General features: G+C 44.8%; 1 protein-coding gene across 1 annotated transcript in view; it reads left to right on the top strand.

Moving 5' to 3' along the window:
• ANTXR1 (ANTXR cell adhesion molecule 1) overlaps positions 1 to 21,393 on the top strand; it is a 487,726-nt gene that overhangs the window by 379,254 nt on the left and 87,079 nt on the right. Inside the window, exons 15-16 of the mRNA XM_086943491.1 lie at positions 20,044 to 20,139; positions 20,768 to 20,935. Of these exons, the coding sequence (XP_086799617.1) occupies positions 20,044 to 20,139; positions 20,768 to 20,935 (264 nt within the window). The remainder of the gene's footprint in view (positions 1 to 20,043; positions 20,140 to 20,767; positions 20,936 to 21,393) is intronic.

Below are 21,393 nucleotides of genomic sequence, written 5' to 3'. Positions count from 1 at the left end.
GACTGTTGGATATGTGGCCGACTCCCTCCCTACCAGAATTACAAGGGAGCTCTGCCCCTCTTTCCGTACCCGTTCACTCACAATGGTTCCTGTGGAGCATGGTTTAAAATAATTAATTCCTTAGATCCTGATATTGCTGTTTTCGATGGGGGCTGGGTTTGGGGAAACTTGAACTTAGTCCTGCTCAACGTCTGTTACCCTGATAAAGAGGGACTTCCCACTCGAATAGGAACTGATCTAGAAAATGAAGTATATGGATTAGGTAATTACACAATTAGCCTTATGATCCTTACTGTTGAATCCGAAGCTGCTCCAGTTTTGCCCCATATGTTAGTATTACCAGTCACAGGTGAATTATGTGTTAGCAAGAAAGGTTCAGTACACGTAGGTCATAGTAAATGCACTACTGTGGTCGAGTTCAGTGATCATGGTAAATCGTCCTTTAAAGCTACCAGTCATTCCTACTTTGTTTGTGGTCATACCGCATACATACGTTTGCCTCCAGATTGGGATGGTACCTGTTACATTGCATTCCTTCTGCCACCTGTTTTTCTAGCTCCCCCTGATTACCATAGAAATACGAATCTAGCACCGAATAGACCCAAAAGAGATATTCCCCTTGTCGACTACACAGAAACGGCATGGGAACAGTACACTGATTTCAATAAAGGATTCTTTTTCTTCCTAGGACCTGTCCAAAACAGTAAATTAATACGCAGATTAACCAGAACACTTGAAGCAGTAGTACATGAAACTGCCTCCGCCTTAGGTAACTTAACAGAGGAGCAATCTGCTATGCGGGTTGTTGTCCTTCAAAATCGTCTTGTAATTGACGTCATCTTGGCAGATAGAGGTGGAGCCTGTAAGGTCATCGGGTCAAGTTGCTGTGTTTTCATTCCACAAAATGCACCATCTGTCTATCAAGCTATTACCCGTCTGCATAAAATTGCAAATCAGATACATCAGAATCCAGGCACCTGGACTTGGTCCGGTTGGTTCTGGACTACGTTAACAGCTTGGGGATGGAAGATCTTATCCTTCCTAGGCATTGGCCTTGTTATAGTATTCAGCTGCTGCCTGTGCCTACAGTGTGGGCCAGCGATTTGTGGACTGTGTGCCACATCCTGCATTGAGCATTCCAGTTGTCTCTCAAACAGTCAAAGAAAGAAAGATGAACATATAATGTTACAAGAACAGACTGATCGATTCATGAGGATCGATATATCATGAAGGGTCCGTAGGGAACAAGGAGGGAATGAGGTAATATAAATTTTATGGTCAAGTTATGTTCCCTAGCGCGTACCCCACCGACTCCATGTACGAGTTAAAGTGCATGTAACTTCCCTCCTGTACCAGCTATGAAGACGCAAATACATTTGCGTCCAACGTTAACTTGTCCTCTTTCAGACCCACCATGAATGGGTTGGATGGTCCGTTCCTAAGTATGCTATGCCAACGTCTTTTTGTAGTGTACTCCTAAGTTTTTCAGCCCTGGCTGAAGTAGGCCCTGAATCTCTGCCACCGAGCCTCTTTTCTGGCTTCCGACTCCGAGAAATCTCTGCCCAGGCAGCCCCCGTACCCGTGAACTCTGACTTACTTCTAGCGCGGCCCTCCGTGCTCAGCTCAGCCTGCTGCCTGCCAAGATTGACTATAACCTTCGAGTTATCTGTTTCCCTCCCCGAAAATACATTCCTTCCTGCTAGTTTCAGTAAACATCCTTCCTCAGCTACAGGGCTAAAGGGCCGACCTGTCTCTGTGCAAGTAATTCATAGCTCCGTTGCCATGCTTTCATGGAAGGCCCCTTGCCCCACGCTTCTCATACAGACACCCAGGCGCTTATACACGCACTCACAGCAAGTATAGAATAGCTTCTGCTCTAGAGACCTTTCTGCCCAGATAGCTTAGTTCCTAAACATCAGATATCAGATATGATAGAAGCACAAGTTGATCTGACATGCCAGACTTCTGTCTCTTTCCGTCAGTGTAAATGTCAAGTCCCCTGCACCCCTCCAGTTACACGTCATCCAGCTGCGCGCGCATCCAAGCTTCCGATTTCTGCTGACATTGCCACATTTTCTGTTAGTGCCACCCCTTTGTGACACCTATCAGTGACGTTTCCAGAACACACCTCTAGTTCACGCCTCTTGATTACGTACATGTACCACGTGTAATATTGTTATCTTGTCTTCTCTCAGCTGTTACGCCTCTTGCACTGTTACTTATGGAATGAAATAAGTATATAAGCTATGTACTGTTAATAAAATGTAGCGCTCTATCCCTTCTGACACCCTGTGTGGTGGTCAGAACATGATATCCTGATTCCTTTATGAGGAATAAACCCCTTAGAAACTCTTACACCACGGACTCTGTTTTCCTTCATTTTGATTGAGTTATTATTGATTAAGTACCTACCTGCATAGAAATTAAGAGAGTAAATTAATTATTTACGTCAATCTACCTTTTCACTCATTCAATCATCCACCCTTTTATCCATCCATCCACCCTTTCACTCATCCATCACATCGAGACCCTCACAGTGATTTGCCATGCTCTATAAATATTTGATTGATTGAGCCAACAACCCTTTCACTCTCATTCATCCATCCTTTCACTCAGCCTTCCAATCATCCATCCTTTCACCCTTCCTTCAAACCACTCAAACATCCATCCTTGTAGCCTTTCACTCAGCCATCCATCCATCCATCTACTCACGTATCCATCCATGCTTTCACTCATCCCTCATCCATCCACCTTTTAATTCATCTATTAATCCATAAATCCATCCACCCACCCTCCATTTTACTCAGCCATCCATTCTTTGTCATCCAGCCTTACATCCATTCATTTTTTGAATCATCCAGCCATTCATCCACCCTTTCACTCCATCCATCTGTCCATCCCCCTTTTCACTCATCCCTTCCATCAATTAACCTGCCCACCCTTTCACTCAGCCATCCATCATTTCACTCATCCATCCATCCATTCATTGTTTTCTTATCTTCCATCTACTCTTACACTCATCCACCCACCCTCCCTTTCATGCATTCATCCATCCTTTCATGCATCCACCCTTCCACTCATCCATCCATATTTTCACTGAATGCAACTTGCATTCATCCTTTAAGTCATTAATCCATCCAGCTGCCCATCCATCCGTTCACTCACACATCCATCCATCCTTTCCCTCACTAACTCCCATTTGTCTGCCAAGTTGCAGACAGAAGAGGCCCATCAAGAATTGCAGCCCACCATAGCATCTAAAGTTGGGTGGGTTCATGACCAGCATCCATCCTTTCACTCATACATCCATCCTTTTGCTCATCCATCTATCCACTCTTTCATTCCATCCATATGTCCACCCTTTCACCGACCCATCCATACTTTCACTAATCCACCCATCCTTTCTCATCATCTATCTGCCTTCAGTCATCCATCCATTCACCCTTTAATCCCTTCCTTCTTTCACATAGCCATCCATCCACACTTTTATTCATCATCCATCCACCCTTCCTTTCATTCATCCATTCCATCTTTCACTCTTCCATTCTTACATCCATCTCTTCCCTTATTCATTCATTAATCCATCCATTCTTCCATCCACTCATCCACCCTTTCACTCATCTTTCCACTCATTCATCCTTTTATCCATCCATCCTCCCTTTCACCCATTGATTCATCATTTCACTCATCCATCCTTACATCTATCTTTTCACTCATTCATGTATTCATTCATAAACCCTTTTATTCATCCATCTACCCTTTCACTCATACATCGCCTTAAGACCCTCATGGGTGATTTGATTGACTCATCCACCCTTTCACAAACACATCTATCCCTCGGTCCTTTCACTCACTCCACCAACCAACCACCCACCCTTTCAATTTTTTTTATAAGCCTTTGTCTCCAGACAAAGGGGTCCATCAAACACTCCACCCACGCTTTAGCTGATAAATCGGAGAGGGGAGGGGGGTCACGATGCTCCTGATCAAAGGTGCAGTACAATGTCCAACAGCCCTTTTAGGCAACCCTCTATAAGGCTCAATCGGAAGTAGAGCATTCACGGGGACCAGGGTAGCATCTCACAAGTTGCAAGCTCAGCAGGGAGCATAGTGGAAAGATAAAAAAGTCTCTGCCCAGCAAGATGAAAATGGAGTAGCTCAACTCTCCCCCAGTGAAGTGGTCTCCCCTCACATCAAGCAGATAGACCCCTGCCCCAAATCCAGCAGGAAGCACACAGGAGACAGCCAATATCAGCCCTGCTAGCTTGGGGGTGTGGAATCTACATCCATTAATGAAACCAGATGTCAACATCAACCACTTTCTCAAACCCAAGCCCAGCATGGATCAAAGAAGGGCAGGTCAAACACTGGAACCAGCGCCACAAAGCCTCGTGCCCAGTGAGATGATAGCACACACAATGCCAGATTAACACAGGCCATTGATCTATCAGGGGCCAGGAAGCCAGCAAAACCAGGAACACAATTCACAGAAGAAACACACTGCCAGCAGCAGGAAATGAAAGGACAAGTAGGTCTTAAAAGGTAAGCAGGGTCTTTTATAGCGAGAAACAGGCCCCGGAGATAAAACAGATGATACAGCGGTGGTCAAGGCAGAGGAGACCCTTCATAGACACACCTGGAGGGAGAGTATTTTTTTTTCTGTAAGTTTCCAGTGGTTTGCCCGTCTACAACATGCAGACACACTTCAGGATGTAATGTCTGAAACAAAGAAGTGATGAGTTGGTAATGAGATCTGTATGTATATGTGTGGCCTTTGTATAGGACTCTGTACCAACACGGCAGTGGAGTGCTGTACAGGGTCAAAGGCAAGGATACACCCAACAAGTGATTGTAGAGGTAGCAGTAACAGTGGATTGTTTACTGCTTCATGGCGTGGGGTGCTTTGAAGAGATGCATCTTCGACGGCTTCCTGAATTGGTGGGGTTGGGGGAGGATTGATGGGCAGGGGAACGCTCTCCCAGATCGAGAGTGCAGAGATGGAAAACGCCTGTTGACTTGTTTTTTATTTTTTTATTCTTCTTTGCCTTCCGTCTGATGATGGGTGTCATGGTCGCTAGTGTGCCCAGAGCCACCAGGGAAGGTGAGCGTGTCCCCGAGAAAGGCGGGAGATTTGAAGTGTGCCCACAGAACTGAGAGGCACACAGTCTGATGAGGATTTGGTTGTGGTTTGTGCAGTAAAGAGACACCGTTTCTGTTACTGTCAGTGGATCCATGTGTTGGGATCTTATTCAGCCGAGGGCCTGCCTCCTTCCGACGGCTCCTACAAAATTAATGACCTTGTTTTGGCTTCTGTTAAACCCTGAAAAGCTTCTGAGGCCGGCCTGTTATTTCATTCTTTTCCATCTGTAGACATTGCACAACTTCCGCACACTCATAAAAGGTGTAAACACTCTGAGGACGGTCCACGCGCTTGTTTTTCAGAGTCACTCGGATGCCTCGCCGTTCTGGCGCAGAGGGGGCTGAGGAGCAGGAGGGCCGGCTGGGCTGCGGGGACGGTTCCCAAACCATGGCATTTCCTGTTGTGAGGGATCCAGGCACTGAACGGGAGAAACAAGGAGAGAGAAAGAGATCTAGAGCTGAGGGAGATGAGGGAGCGAGAAAGAGGGGATGACAAAAAGAGGAAGACAAAAGGAGCACAAAAGGGTGTTGATGGGGAAGTAAAAAAATAAAGAGGGGGAGAGGAGAGAGAGCAAATGAAAAGAGAGCGGGTAAGAGTAAAAGAAAAAGAGAGGAAAAGAAGACAAACAAATAGAGAAAGGCAACTGATGAGGATAGCGAAGTTAGTGGAGAGAGGGACAAAAAGGGAGGGAGAGAGGCAACACAAGAGACGTAGAAAGAGGAAGTGGGAGTTGCAAGGGAGAAAGAGAGAATGAAAAAGGGGAGAAACGGAAAACAATAGAGTTGCAGAAAAGAGGGGAAAAGAATAATTCTTGTACCACCTATACGTTTGAAAACAAAAATGTTCACAGGAATCACAGATGCAGTCTGAAATTTCCAAAGTGTACATTCGAGCCATACATTCTGCCTGGACTCTCCAACCTCTAACCTGTTCTCAACATTTTTTTTAAACCCACCCATCACCACCAACCCCACCGATTAGCAAAGTCTGCTCCCTGAATAGAATTGGATTACAGTTTCTTTCTAGGTGGTCTTGGAATGTCAGCAGGCCTATCACACAGCAGAGAAGCGCCACTCCTCCCGAGAGCTTAATCATCCTTATAAAAATGGGTTTAACTATAGGTCTGAAAAGACACCCTTTTCATGCAAACATTACATGAATGTTTAAAATGTTACTTGCTAGCCTTGATAGGTTGAGGTGATTGAGTTTCTTCACCACCATTAAGATTGAGCGTATTATGGGCCACCCTCAGAGCTATTTTCCCTGTGACACTGCATCAGAGGCTATATATGCATTTATGTAGCTATTTGGAAAAAGAGCTGAATATCCCCATTCAGTTTCTTCAGATCACTGATAGTCCTGTCGTGAAAGTCATCTTCAAACACCAGATGGAACCAGACAAATTTCGGGCGGGGGAGGGGTTGGGAGAGGGGGTTATTACATTTTTCGGGTGGTGGGGCTAATTTTTCCAGCAATAGTCAGAGTGGAGATGCAGGGGCTCTAAGAAGGGGTGAAAAAACAACAAAGCCTCGTTAACAAGTAAATAGTCTTTTAAAAACATGTGAAGTACTCGGGTGCATTTGGGATAAGACACCAGCCCACAGCAGCTCAAAAACTGTTTGTGTGAGCCCGGGAAGCTGCTTCAGCCCGGGTTGACACACATAACAGGGGATGGGGCGGAAGCCCTTTGAGCCCTCTGGCTCCTGGATGGGATGATACGATCTGAGTGGTGGTGGGGTCTGATCCTCGTCACGTGCTCTTCAGTACCTACCCATTTTCTGTGAGGTGTTCAGCTGTTGGCAAGTTTGAGAGGTTCCGTTTTCAGGTGTCCCCTGAACGGAATGTTGTTTGATTCCACTCTCAGGATGGGACACAGGGCATGCCATACACCAAGGCCCTGAATTCAAGAGAACCTACATCGATGTTCAAAGGTTTCAGGTTTATTTAGATGGTTAGGTGTGCAGACCCAGCTCTTTTCCTTGTAATGCCTTCTTAAGGCATGGATCATGCTGTTCTTTTCCTTCCTCAGTAGATTAACTGCATTAGCGCCTTGACGCCTTTGGGCATTTGATTGCGCTTTATAAATTGCCACATCAAATCAAATCAGAAGCTGAGGGTAGGCACCTGGTATGTTCGTAATTTTAAGGCTAGCTTTCATGAGTACTTTGGGCCTCTCACCTAGTGGGCTTGACATTGAACTTGATGCCAGTACTCACTGAGAACCAGCCGGGTGACTCAAATGCATTGAGAGTTGTTGTGTTTCCCTATGTTGAGACACATTTTGGTTGCTCGGTTCTGTAATTTTTGCAGCTTGTCAATGAGTTTCTTAGAGAGGCATATAAAGATGACATTGTAATAATCAGTGCATGTCATGATCAAGTCTTTTGTTATGTTCACCAGTAGCTGGCCTGGAATCTTTGGAGGATTTTTGGGGGAAGCGGGAGCTGCAAATTAGTTCCCTTATTCACTGTAATGACTCTTGAACAAGAGCTCCACATTGAAGATACTATCCAGGCTCCTTACTTATGGTGGGTCTGATGGAAGTGTCGCAAGGACTGTGGATCAATCAATCGCGATGAGTCGGGGTAGGTAAGAGGGAGTTCTTTAAATCAGGTTTACCTTAAGATTGCAAAGGAAATCGAATCCTGCACTTGGGAAACAGACAATGCTGAAATGTACCCCAAAGATAGTGGGATCATCATATTTCATATTTATTAAATGCATTGGTCTGTAGGAACATAATTTCGTGTTCATCTATTTAACTTTAGAGAGAGTCTGTGCTGGCTCACTGCAATCCAACGCAAGGTCGGAAGCACGTTTTTTAAAACTTAAAGGCAGAGTTGGCTGGAGTTTGTAGCCGCACATAAGAAAGAATGGCTCAGCAAGTACCTTTACACAGAGGAGGGGTCTTGTTCTCTCTCCTGTTTGGAATTACCAGCAAACACCAAAATGGAGGCCAGTGTGGCGCACGTTACTCTCGAGCCTGAGATCATCCAAAATATGTTGTGCCCGATTCACAGAACTAACTTAAGACAAAATCCTAAACTTACTACCATTTTGGTATTCACAGAAGGTACTTACTTATTTTGGTATTTACAGAAGGCCCTTACTCATCAATGAGTAAGTGCCTCCTGTGAATACCAAAATGAGTAAGTGCCTTCTGTGAATACCAAAATGGTAGTAAGTTTAGGATTTTGTCTTAAGTTAGTTCTGTGAATCGGGCCCAGGCTACACTCGTAAAAGGTATTTATAGTGATTCTTGTAGCCCACATGCAATTAGTTCTTGTTTTTATTAACATTCCACCCATAAAAGTACGAAACATTGAGTCATCCTGGCTTATGATTTTAATACATATTTACAGTGTTGTGGCTGAAGTCGTAGACATCTGTTTAGCACAGTCCAAGCTGGACTGCACGTTGCACAGCCGAATGGTACTTCCTGAATGTTGTTCAGCACACACCTGCCAGGCTGAGTCCCTGGAATGGGTGAGAACTGCAACAGTCATTCACAGGCAGCACAGGACCATTTGCTGGATTTTCGGTGAGGTTTAACCCTGAACAGGCACTGGCAGCTTTTGAGTTCACCAAGCCCTGTATGTTCTGTGTTTTACGGGATGTTCCTGGAACGGTCTGCATTTCATGGAAGCCTGTCTGGTACTCTATGAACCATAAAAACACACATGGCAACTGAAAGTTCTAAGTAACTTCGGGAGCTTTTCAGATCTTTGTTCAGGAGTAATTAGTGCAACACTCTTTTCATACTTTCTAGTATCCCAAATAAGATATGTTGTACCCCACTATTTCCACTTTTTTGTGACTAAAAATAACAGTGCTTTATAATGCCAGGAAATAACCCATATGGTTTAGGCTAACTTGGTGCTTGAATTTTTCAACAGCGGTGTAGCTTGGTTGGTAGAAACAGGGGGTGCGAGCTTCAGATTTTCCGACAACCAAGCAGGCATATTATGTTCATCATTATGTGAGAAGCAGCACATGAGGGGGGCTTTAGGGTCAGTTGAAAGGGAAAGGAGTGTGGATTGTGAGGGGTGCTTAAAACACACGGTATTTTGTAAAATAGCCATGTTTTAAAACCTTCAAAACAGAAAGGAGAGTGTGTGTGTATTTTTGTCTGAGTGAGTATTTAACAATCCCAGGTGCTATCCAACAGGCACATAGCTCAATCTTTCCATGCGGCGGAAGGCCACATAGATCTCTCTTCATGCTCTGTGGCTGAGGGACTGGTTGTGGGCTAACGAGGGCGCGCACCAAGATGGCGAGTGTCTAAAGCATTGCTGCCCGGCGGTAGCCTGGCATCGGCAATCCTAGTCCTCGCTCACCCACCGCAGCATTATCGCATTGATGGTCCCAGAAGGAGGAAGCTCCAAGCTTCCCTCAATCCAAGCTGCGGATTGGGTCAGCTGGATGCGTTGTCACAGGACAGTCGTAGCGGCAAAACGCAGTGAGCGTCTCTCTCTTCATCCCTCGCTCATGTTTGTTACTAGCTCATGTCTTGCTCTGTGCCACTGGTGGCCCTTGGTCACCTTGCCTCTCATCTGAGCCTGCTACTACAACACGCCTGCTTTCGGCTCATCATAGGCAGGCTACATTGGCAGGGAGCTCTCCAGGTAGAAGGGATCTGTCTCCCACACCTGCACCTCTTTTGTGAAAGCCAGCTGGAGTTGCGGGCTCCTTAGTAGCTCGCTGAAGTCACTGAAGTTGTTGGCACCACGACTTTATCTACGCTAGATTGCGGCACTGGGGTAAGACCCTTAAACAGTTCTAGCATTGTGGAGTGCATGCCTCTTTCTGCAATGGGTTGCTCTGGCCAAGGAATGTTTGTCAAGTGGCCCTTCTGATCTATACTACTATTATAAAGAGAGAACTTGCACCTTTTGGCCAGGTAAACTCGGGAACCACAGCGCCAATCTACACACCCGATACATCTATGAAAATGTCAGGGTGTGTAGATGGACATAGGCTATATACATTTTTTTTTAAAAGTAAATAAAAAAATAACGTTTCTAAACAAAGTAGTCCCCTGAAAGTAGCGTCGGCTGGGACCTAGCGCTGGCCGCGACGTGATGTGCGTGATGACGACAAGTAGGAGGGCGGTGCAGTAATGCCTCGATTTCAGTCTCTCAGGGCCGTGTCTCTCTTCTATGTCTACGGCTCTGAGAGTCGGAGCAACGAGTGCGGTGGAGCGGAGGGTCCGCGCTTGAGCGCACTGCCCGGAGAGTTGCTGGAACGCATCCTCTGCTCCCCAGGAATTACTGCCGCTGACATCTGCTGCGCGGCTCGGAGCTGCCGAAGGTTGCGGGATCTTTGTGGGGCCCGAGGAAAGGTGTGGAGGCAGCAGTTTCGGAGGAGGTACTGGGGCGCAAAGGGTTTAGGATTAGAAGAACAATTCAGGGGTCGCAAGTGAGTCTGGGTGGGAGGGGTCGCGAGTGAGTCTGGGCGGGAGGGTGGCGCGAGTGAGTTGGGGCGCGAGTGAGTCTGGGCGGGAGGGAGTCGGTGCGGGAGCGGGTGTATGCTCCCTGCCCCTTTCTGCCCCAGGCAACGCTGGGGCGGGCTGCTAGTTGTTATATAAAGAGAAACAAGAGGGGTCTTTTTGTTGTTCTTCTTTGCTTGCAAATATGGGAAGGCTGAAGGAATAGTCTCTTGAGTGGGGGGTGAGGAGCATGGGAGTGTACGAGGCAATATAAAATCAGCGAGCAAAATCCATACAAGGAGGTACAGTCAAACACGGTTACTCAAGCACCTTACGGCAGAGTCATCAGCTACACTGGAACCAAATTAATAAGGTTGGCTGTGGTCGGGTGTTGGAGCAGCCTGGGAGGGTTCATTAGCCCCCCCCCCCCCTCCCCCCATGGGGAAGGAACTCGTGGGGGTTTGCACAGGCGGTTCGTGTAGCACGGATGCAGCTTACAACCCCCTCGTGAACCTGGGGCATTACCCTTACCATACCTGAGCCCGAAGTTTCTAAGTAGCAGGTACTTTCCCACCTCTGACATCCAATGAAGCGACTCTCATGAGACACTTCAGTGAGACGCGAGCACCTGGCAAAACTGCAAGGGGCAACAACAGCCGCAACCATACAGCATCTATCTGAATGCAGGGCGCTAGCACTTTGTAAGAGACACAGCAGATCATTTTCCCAGATCATGTGCCTCAGGAGATGAATCTTCAGGAGTTGGCGGCATTGAAAAAACAGGGGGCCACTGGGGAAGGACCTAGTGGAGCAGAGTTGTCTTGCTTCACTACACCAGAGCTGTGCCCTCGATCTACCCGGTCTTGGAAGTGTAGGACGGGCACCAGCGCTAGATGATAATCCAATGGTACATCCTCATCTGGAAAATGCCCTCTGTACAACTTTGCTGATAATCCACCATTTTCAAATGGGCTACCAGCAGACACCATGCTCTCGGCTGCCAGCCCCAAGGGACAAGGAAAGGGAGGCTTTGGACTCAGTGCATGAACGTAGCAGGACATGCAATATTAGCAAAGACATTGGAGTACCAGCAACACATTTCAGCAGTCTTGTCCACCCCTCCCAATGCTACAGCTCCTCAGATGGTGTTCGGAAATCTCCTAGATATGAGCAAGAACCCGGTTGGTGACCATACAATCTCACGGTCTCAGGCCCAGCCCCAGTTTGTAGCATCATCTCAAGCTCCATTATCACTTCTGGCCCAGCCACCCCCAATCGAGGTTATACTGCATCAAATGTTACGCGAATTCAGGGCAATGAAAGTCTCACAGGAGGACGCCCAAAAAAAGACAAAGAAGCAATTGGGTCAGTTGTTTACCTCTCAAGTGTTTCAAGTGGACAAAGAGCCTCAGACTTGGAGGATTTTAGGTACAAACCAGAAACTACAGCTTCCAAGATCCAATTAGAGCTGACAGAACTTCAACTGAAACTAGACAATGGCGAAAATAAATCTTGCCGTTCTAATATGAGATTTGTAGGAGTTACACAGGGCAGTGAAAACGGTCAGACAGTCACCAAGTTAATTCAGGACCTTATTAACAAGCACATGTGCCCTGAAATGGCAGCAAAAGACATGGAGCTTACAGTGACCCTGTCGCACTGTGTCTCAGTAGTTCAACCCTCCAAAGCTAAATACACACGTACCATTTTGGTGAACTTTGGTGATTTTCGTATCAAAGAATGCATCCTGTCTCAAGCCATCAAGAATAAAGTGTACTCCACTTCAGATATTTATTGCTTCAGAATATTTCAGAATTGTCAATATTGGCTGCACGGCAGCAAAGAGACTTTATAGGGCTGATTAACAACTTCAAGAGCCAAGGGGCACCTGCAGGCATTGTCCAACAGTCTATGTTAAAATTCCTCTATAAGGGTCAATCACATATTTTTTATTCAGTAGACCAGCCTAAAGACTTTGGGGCTTTTTTAGAATCCCATTGCGCCGCCGGTGCGTCACTTTTATTGACACATCTGCAGCACAATGGGCATCCCCATATTTAGAAGTTCATGTAAAGTCACTCTGCCTGACTTTTCATTGCCTTGTAAATATGTTCCCTTTCACACATAACTCTGAGTGAAAGGGGCGTTTCATGAGTGTTGCTGTGGGTGCATTCTGCAGCACGTATAGAAAGAGGGACATGCCTTTTAATATTATATTTGTGCAGGAAGCTGTCCCTTTCTCCACAAAAACAATCATCCCCTCAGGGCACGCAAAGGTATCTGCGCTCGTGCACGGCTGCTGTTTGTGCGCCGGCACAGACAGGAATGCTCCGTATCTTGTAGATGCGGTGCATTCCTGCCTTTTTATTTTTGCTCACTGCAGCGCAGCAGGAAGGCCTGCTGTGCTGCTGTGTGGCAAAATATTGTAAAAGAGGCCCTTTCTACATACAATCCGGAGGTCTGACCCAGGAGTGGGGGAAAGAGGCAACACTATTTGATATAATATTTCTCCTTGTTACTGAGCAGAACTGTCTGAGTGCTGCATATGTGCAACAGGTCAACCCATTTCAGCTTAAGACCAAGTGACTTTGTTATAGATTAGGCAGCTGTCAGTTACCCTTGTTTGCAGTCTCAGGAGTGCCATGCCAGGGTACTTATTCAGGGGAAGAGTATGTAGAATGGGGGAGTGGGCACACAAGGGTGGTGGGCTACTGCTTTTGAGAGAGCCTAGGATGGGTCGGCTCCAGGGTCAGCAGGTGGGGCTGGGGGTTTCAGGTCATTTTAGGTCAGGAAAACTCAGGTTGAGAGATCTGGGTTCGTTTTTCTGATGAAGTATATTGTTACAATCAGCTGTTGCTGTCCAGGGCTGCAAGTGTCTAGGATGGAAGCCATTTATGATCTTCCTCCTAGGATGGAGGAATCCAGTGGTGCATCTTTAAGACTTTGCATTGGGAAGGCTAAGAGGTGGCTGGTTAAGCCAGTAGAAAATCCTGTTCCATGAATCTCAGGTCTAATAGGGTAGTATCTTGTAACACTAATAATATCAACAGCCCAGTTAACTTTAGGTCTATACTAGAGTGGTTCAAGGCGCCCAAAACACAGATTATGCTTTTTCAAGAGACTCATCTCAAGGCATTGGCCAAACTACCCAAGACTCTAAGATTTATTTCACAAACATTCTACGCGTCATCCAGCGCAGCAGTTAGTGGGTTGGAAATTTTAATTTCACTGGATTTCCCTGGCGAAGTGCAGCAGGTGGTGAGAGATCCTAAGGCCAGGTGGAGTTTGTCAAGCTCGAGGGTTCAGAACCAACGTATTCACCTGGTTAGCTTCTATGGCCCAATTGAGGATGCTATAACCCCTCCTCCTTAGTGAAGTCTACAATATCCTGCTCCCACTGAATGGATTACTAGTAATAGGGGAAAATTTCAACATTATGCAGAATGTTAGACTAGAATGTTCATGCAGTAACAAACAGCAAAATAAACCAAAGGCGTCACATTTTTTTAGCTAAAGCAATTAGTGATCTAGCTTTAATAGACCTTTGGCAAATAGATAATCCACAGGCGTTAGAATATACCTATTTCTCTAAACGCTTCAATTCAGCCTCAAGAGTTGGTTTCTTCCTAGTATCCCATCAATGGGCCAGGAATAAAACTTGCATACTTTCAAACCCCTTTAAAGACCACTTTGTCCCCTAGATAGACTTAGTAGTGAATGGCAATCACGCCGATCGGCCTCGATGGTCACTCAATAAATCTCTGCTGACTGTGGATAGTAGACTCATGGTTATGCTGTAAGTCGTAGATGACTTTTTGATTTAGAAATATAGGTTTAGCTTCCACTTTTGCAGTATGGGGGGACTGTAAAGCTTTTTTCAGAAGCGAGGCGATTTCCTACAAAGCCCAAATCAATAAGCTAAGGAAGGAAAAGACACTAGTCATGCAGCTCGATCACGATCATGCCACGCTTGCTTACTCTGCAGTCCATTCTCAAGCTTCAGGGACTAGAGTTGCAGAAGCAAGCAAAAGCTTTAGAGATAATTTAAAATCCCTGGATCTCATTAACCAAATACGTATTTCCAGAAGTACTACAAAGACAGCGAGCATGCCGGGCGTTTTCTGGCCTTGTCTATTAAGAAAAAAGGGAATAATGAGACCATTAAAACGATTTATGATGAGGCTAGGAACCAAATGGCTGATCAACCCGATCACATTGGCAAAGTATTTTTAGAGCATTACACAAACTTGTACGCTTCCACGTGTAAAACCATAGCAGTATAAATAGATGAGTATTTGTGGTCAATCGAGTTGCCTTTGATCATTGGGGATCTCCAAGCCTCAGTTATAGCCCCTGTTAGACTTGCTGAAGGGAAAGATGCTATCAAAACATCGCAAAATGGCAAAACATGCGGTAGTGACAGACTACCTGCTGACATTTGTAAGCTGTTTGTGGCCCAGGTTGTTGAATTTTGAATCATTCCATTCAATGAAATTCTGGATGGATGTGTGGACAAACCACTGGAGAAGCCTGCCTCCTATCATCCAATCAGTCTATTGAATAGTGACTACATGCTTTTCATGAACATCATAGCTTCCAGGATAGCTCCTTTAGCACAAACTGTGGTCGACAGTGATCAAAGCAGATTCTTACCTGCAAGATCGATCTTGTCAAACACCAATTTCCTGCTGCAGGCAATAGATTCCTTTTCAAGCAATAATATCAAGGCAGGCATCATCATGCTTGACGTAAAAAAGGCCTTTGATCTTGTGCAATGGGAGGTACTGTTTGCCATCATGCTTCATTTTGGCTTCCCCTTGTTTGTTTACTGGAAAATCTATAAAGTAAGGCCGATGCAAAGGTGGTAGTCAATTTTCAAATTGTGTGATCTGTGGCCATTAGAAGAGGTACACTGCAGGGATGCCCTATGTCCCTGGTTCTATTAGCCCTTTTCATTGAACCTTTGGCAGCTGCATTACAACAAGATCACCTGTTTAGGGCACCCCTGCAAGGAGCATCCAAGATTAAGCTTGTTGCAAACTACATGATCCGCAAAGGAGCAGTACATCTCCACAGCATTTGTCAAAATCCAGACTTTTACAGACATCGGGGGTTATAAAATACATTATACAAAATCAGAGGGCCTTCTGTTTGTCTAATCTATTAGGTATCTGGGCATTTATTTCTCACTTAGCTTCACTGGCTTATACCAATTAAATTATATTGCCACCCTTAATAAGGTGCGCTGTCTGTTAATGCAATGGCAATCATTGCACCTGACAATCATAGGGCGAGATGCATTAATCAAAATAGTAATTTTTCTGTTGTTCCTTTTTATTTTCTCTAATATTATGATTAAAGATCATCAATCCAATTTTAATGAGATAGATCAAGCAATATGCCACTTCCTGTGGCAAGGGAAAAGGGCTTGTACTAATTTGATATTTTTGCAACCAAGTATCGAAGATGGGGGCCTGGTGCTCCAGCGCATTAGGAAATATTACCAAGCAGTGTTCCTCGATTTGGATTACTCAGGCAGTAACACAAAGTACCCTGCCAGTTTCTACCTCCAGCAAATGCTCTGACAAGCCGATACTCGGCTCCCAATCTTTCTAAAAATCTCCAAGCTCCTGAAGCATACTAGATATAAGTTTCCACTCATTCTGGATGTTAGGTACATTATACTTAAAGAGGAGTTCCAGTTTCCCCAATTGTATCCGTGTATGAGTATAAGGGAATGAGCCCTTTTAGGTTTACAGGTGGAGATTGAAGCTATATGGTGTTGGTAAAAGGTGGGCGTCTTTAGATTTAGCAACTTAATGCTGGCTGGGATAATGAAATCCTGGGAGCAGCCGATAGGCGATAACCCACGATCCCTCTGAATTAGCTTCCTCCTTCCACCAAATCAATTACTATATGTGTAATATGAGTAATATTCAACCGAAAACCAAATCACTAGCGGCAAGTATCAGTCAAGCTTATTTCATCAGTGGTTTGATGGGAATTGGCAACTGGGACCTGTGCTTCATCACCAACTACACAAAACGGTTGTCCCTGCCGCTTTGACCAAGATTGAGGCCTCCACAGGCTGCAGGATTGGTCAGTGCACCTGGGGCTGGTATAACCAAATTGCCCATAAAGCCACCAGGGACCGTATTACAATGTTATTATATTATGTTAGAAAGCATTTGTAAAGTGCAACTTACACTCCGAGGAGCATCATGGCGCTAAGCGGGTCACTAGCAGACAGGGAGACTGAGACTGGGAAATGGTTAAGATCAGTGCTTTGTATAGAACATCAGGGTGTAGAAATCAAAAATCCACTTCTCAGGGGTATCACTGATACTTAGTCCATTCAAACCAATAATAAAGAATTTGACACAGAAGCTGAAAATATAAAAGAACATTTTTATTAAACTCAAATGAGTGAGACTACGTCACACAGAAGCCTTAGCAACTGAATGAGGCAGTCTGCCCGAATGGTCTCACTTCACATATTATATACTCTTTATCCTGCCCCAGGCATGTAAGGGAGTTGTATCAGTTAACTTTTTATTACATTCCTAAACAAATGGAAAATCTGGAGGGTCAGCAGGTGAGTAGCCTTTGGGGTTATAGCAGGATATGGGCAAAACATTATAATTACATAGTTCACAAGGTTAATCTGATTTAGATGGCACTGCAGGGCATGGCATGATTACATGTACAGTATCCCAACCCAAAAGTTAATCATTAGGAATGTCCCAAATTCAACCTCCAAAAGCCGGACAAACCTATAATTGAAAGCATAACCCATGTAATGAAGAAACATAAAAAGAAACAGTAACAGATGATGAACAAGATAAGGCATGTGCAAGGAAACTAAAAGTTAACAATGTCCTGAACATTGATTGGCAATCTCAGACAAAGATCGGTCAGGGAAATTGGCTTTGCGAGGTCAGTTTCAGTGGAAGAGGTCAGTTTCTTACAGTTAATTTCAGGGTCAAAAAGAAACCTTAGTTAATGTATACATGAACTAAGAAGACCAGGCCACTTTATTCGCCAGGCTATCTTCACAGGCCTACATGAGGGCAACACAAAATGGTGGCACAATATAAAATGGAGTCAGTCTCGAGAATTACAGAACCTCAAGGGGCCGTAAAGATCCAGGTTTTCAGAGCCTTCCTAAAAAGGGTTTCTGATTGGATCAATTGTAGGTGGTTGGGGAGTTGGTTCCAGGCCTTGGTCCCCATCACTGCAATTGATTCCCCCCCCCCCTTTTGAGACACATCTGAAAACAGGGGGTTTTAGTACATTTACTTCAGACGATCTGAGAGTGTGGCGTGGCACATAGCGTGCAAACCTAGGTCGAAGGTAGTGGGGTCCTGATGAATGAAGGATTCTAAAAGTAATTATCAGCATCTTAAACAGAATTATTTTGTGAATGGGTAGCTAATGTAGTGCTTCCAGTGCTGCATATGCTGAGGAACTCTTGGGCCATTTTAGTACTAGTCGGGCTGGTGACATTTGTACCATCTGTAATTTGTGAAGTACCAACTTATTTGCTCCTGCATAAAGGCTGTTGCAGTAAGTGCCCCAGGGGCACTTATTGCAACAGCCTTTGTGATTGCGGGTGTTTGCACCCGCCTTTGCGTGCGCATCCTGGGCACTTTGGTATTACAGAAGTGGGCACAGATGCTTGTGCGTCTCCTTCAGTGATACCGATGGTGCACTTAAAGCGACAGCACTACCTTCAGGGGGTGTTTCTTTATTTGCATAGGGTTATGCCCTATTCAATGAGAAAATTATTTTGCCTATGTGCCTGTGCCATATTACAGATGCAGAGGCAAAGAAGCTCTCAGGGGGCGCACTCACAGTGCGCCACCTGCAAGGTGCTGCTCTGTGAGTGTGCCTCCTGTAAGCAGCCCTCTGGAGGGGAGAAAAGGGGACCTATGGACCACCCAGACATCCCCTTGCAGGCTGGTTCAGTCACTGAGTGCACCTATCTAATCCCCTTTAAAAGTCAGGCAGGTTGCTGCCTGCACTGGGAAAACAGGGAGCAGCTGCTCTGTGCTTTCACATCAATGTGCCGCCCTGGGGGCAGAGCAAGTTTACCGGCTGCCCAGGGGCACAAATTACACAAGAGTGCATTTTTATTCAAAATGGATGCTTTATTACACACCTTTTCGTATCCAAAAATGTTCCTCTCGAGCTGAGCGGCAAGCTTTAGAGTTGCACATAACAAATACGACTAGCTTCACATATCTTTCACCTGTTCTGCTCTTGCCCATTTCTGGATGAAGATATATCAGTCAATTAGTGCAAAGCTACAAGCTTATATGACTCCTGACCCCCTTTATACGCTATTTCAATTACTAGATCCCCAAAATCATATTACCGTACAACAGCAACAGTTTCTGTTTTGAAATACGCTGTAGTGGCAAATTCTGATTGGCATGTGATCATATATTTTAGCCTACTCATCCACACTGGTTATTGCTTCATTCTCAAACTGAAAGACTTGATATCTGAAGGACAGCAGCGGCTGGCACAGGAGCAATGGGGCAGTAGGGCGCTGGTGCAGGGCGAGGGCGGGGTGGGGCAGAAGGGGGTAAAGTCGAAAGACGACAGAATAATTAAATAAATAATAACAATTCCATCCTCTGTTGGCTTCCCCCTGCTAAGCCCTTCCCTGCCCCGCCCAACCGCTTTTACCTGTGCCGCCCGCCGCTGCTGAAGGATGTCACAGAGAAGAGTTTTACACATTCTAGTGTTGTATTTCCGGCTGTCTCGTTTCCAGATATTCTTTTGATTAGTTACCTTGCGTTGATTTCCGCACCAAGCTAACTGAATGCACAAGAGACTAAGGCAAGATCCGACCAGGTAAAAAATGTGGCAGAAAACCCATTGGCACAAGATTCTTATCAGCTAGAAGCCAGTCAAAATAAGACCCGTGATATGAGAGTCAGTTCAGATACATTTATCAAATTAATAGTTCTAGGTGCCTCAAGGAGGGGTATATGCCATCTTCTCAAAGTGATCAACCCACATATTAAGCCCCCATGATCAATAAAAGTTGGTTAAAACTTTAGACAGAGAAAACAAAGTTGGTAAAGTAATTCTTGAACTTAGACTACCAAATGGCCTTAACCTGTGCAATAGTCAAGTTACATTTAGGACACAACAGCTCACAAGGCACACATTGAAAATCAGAATATTTTTAAAAGGGCAGTAGCCAAACTGCAGATTTACTGTGCACAATTAGCACTACCCCCGTCAAATTAGCACCTTCCTCTCAAATATTCATTCAGAAGGAACTTTGATGGGAGATAAGGTTTGCTAATGTGTGGAAATGTTGAATAAGTTTAAAAGGGACTCCTTCTTTCAGGAGTAATACCGAAATGTAAGAACTATTTAATTTGTTATTAATTTGACACGATTTTGAAAGATAAATTATTCTCAGTCTCTGCTTTAAGACTATACTTATCTCACACAGGAGGAAGATGATGATGGCTTGCCGAAGAAGAAATGGCCAACCGTTGACGCGTCGTACTATGGAGGCCGAGGAGTCGGAGGCATTAAGAGAATGGAGGTGATAATAGCCAAATCCCTATATGTGCATCAAGCAGGAACCAGCCTTGACATTCTAAATAGTACCAATTGGCTTTTCGTGAATGCCAAATTAGATCATGGCTCAGTCAGTTGGATCCTGGAAACTGGCTTCTTTTAATGTCGCCTGTCCCCATGTGCAGTATGTGATCCTGGTCTTTTCTATAAATGAGGTCTTGCTTTGCAGCAATCTTTTTGATGCTGCTCGGTTTCCGACTCTGTACTTCTACTCTAATAATATTCTGTCCCTATCTGCTGCGCTCTGCTCATATATGTGGCTCTAGTCTTTAATTGTCCAAGTAGTCCCTCTGTATCTAGATGCATGTAGTCCTGGTTGTATATAAAAATCTGAAAAATAATGTCAATTTCCAAAGCCAAATAAAAGCCTGAAATATTGGTAACCTCGAAATTTACTGCTCATGGTAGGAGCATCTTTATGTAGTAGAATTTAGGTCCCTTAGAAGCGATATCTATTCTCCTCCTAACCTAAGAAAAGAGTGTCACTCAGAGGAGACATTTTACAACCTTTGGTGTCCAATGTTCTCTCCTTGAACCTTCACAGAATATCCTTTGCTGACACCAATACATAAGTGTGTTAATATATATTTTAGGTTCGTTGGGGAGAGAAAGGCTCCACTGAGGAAGGCGCCAAACTTGAAAAGGCCAAGAACGCGCGTGTCAAAATGCCTGAGCAGGAATTTGAGTTCCCCTCGCCCCGGACGCTGAACAACAACCACATGCATAAATCCTACTCCAGGAAGTGGTACAGTCCAATAAAGGTATGCACAACATATATACATTTTTGAAATAATGGTATATTTAGATAAAGGTTTGAACCAGCTACGAATTGTGATTCATAACGGGGGACATCTGTCTAAATAAAATAGTACACTCTGGTAAAAGTATGCTCAAGGGTGAAAAAGATAATTATAATGCAGAAAAAATACCCACAGGAAGTGGCACGCTGCAATGATAGCGCATACAAGCCTCAGATAAATGTAATCTTTATTTAAAAAAATTATGAATACATTTATTTAATTTGGTTTGTTTTCTTACAGAACTTAGGCATTATGGGGCTTATTTACAAGAAACTGACGCATTGCTGCGTTCAAGCAGCAATGTGCTAGTTTCCTTGCTCCTGAGAGAGAAACCTTTGCGCCACCATGGATGCGCTGTATTTACAATACAGCACACCTTGGACAAGAATTAACAGAGGTGTCAGAAATTCTAACGTATC

Source organism: Lissotriton vulgaris, chromosome 11 (assembly GCF_964263255.1).
Source record: "Lissotriton vulgaris chromosome 11, aLisVul1.2, whole genome shotgun sequence".
NCBI classification, from domain to species: Eukaryota; Metazoa; Chordata; class Amphibia; order Caudata; family Salamandridae; genus Lissotriton; species Lissotriton vulgaris.
The sequence above is the reverse complement of the archived record's forward strand: the minus strand, read 5'-3'. Positions and strand labels throughout refer to the sequence as shown.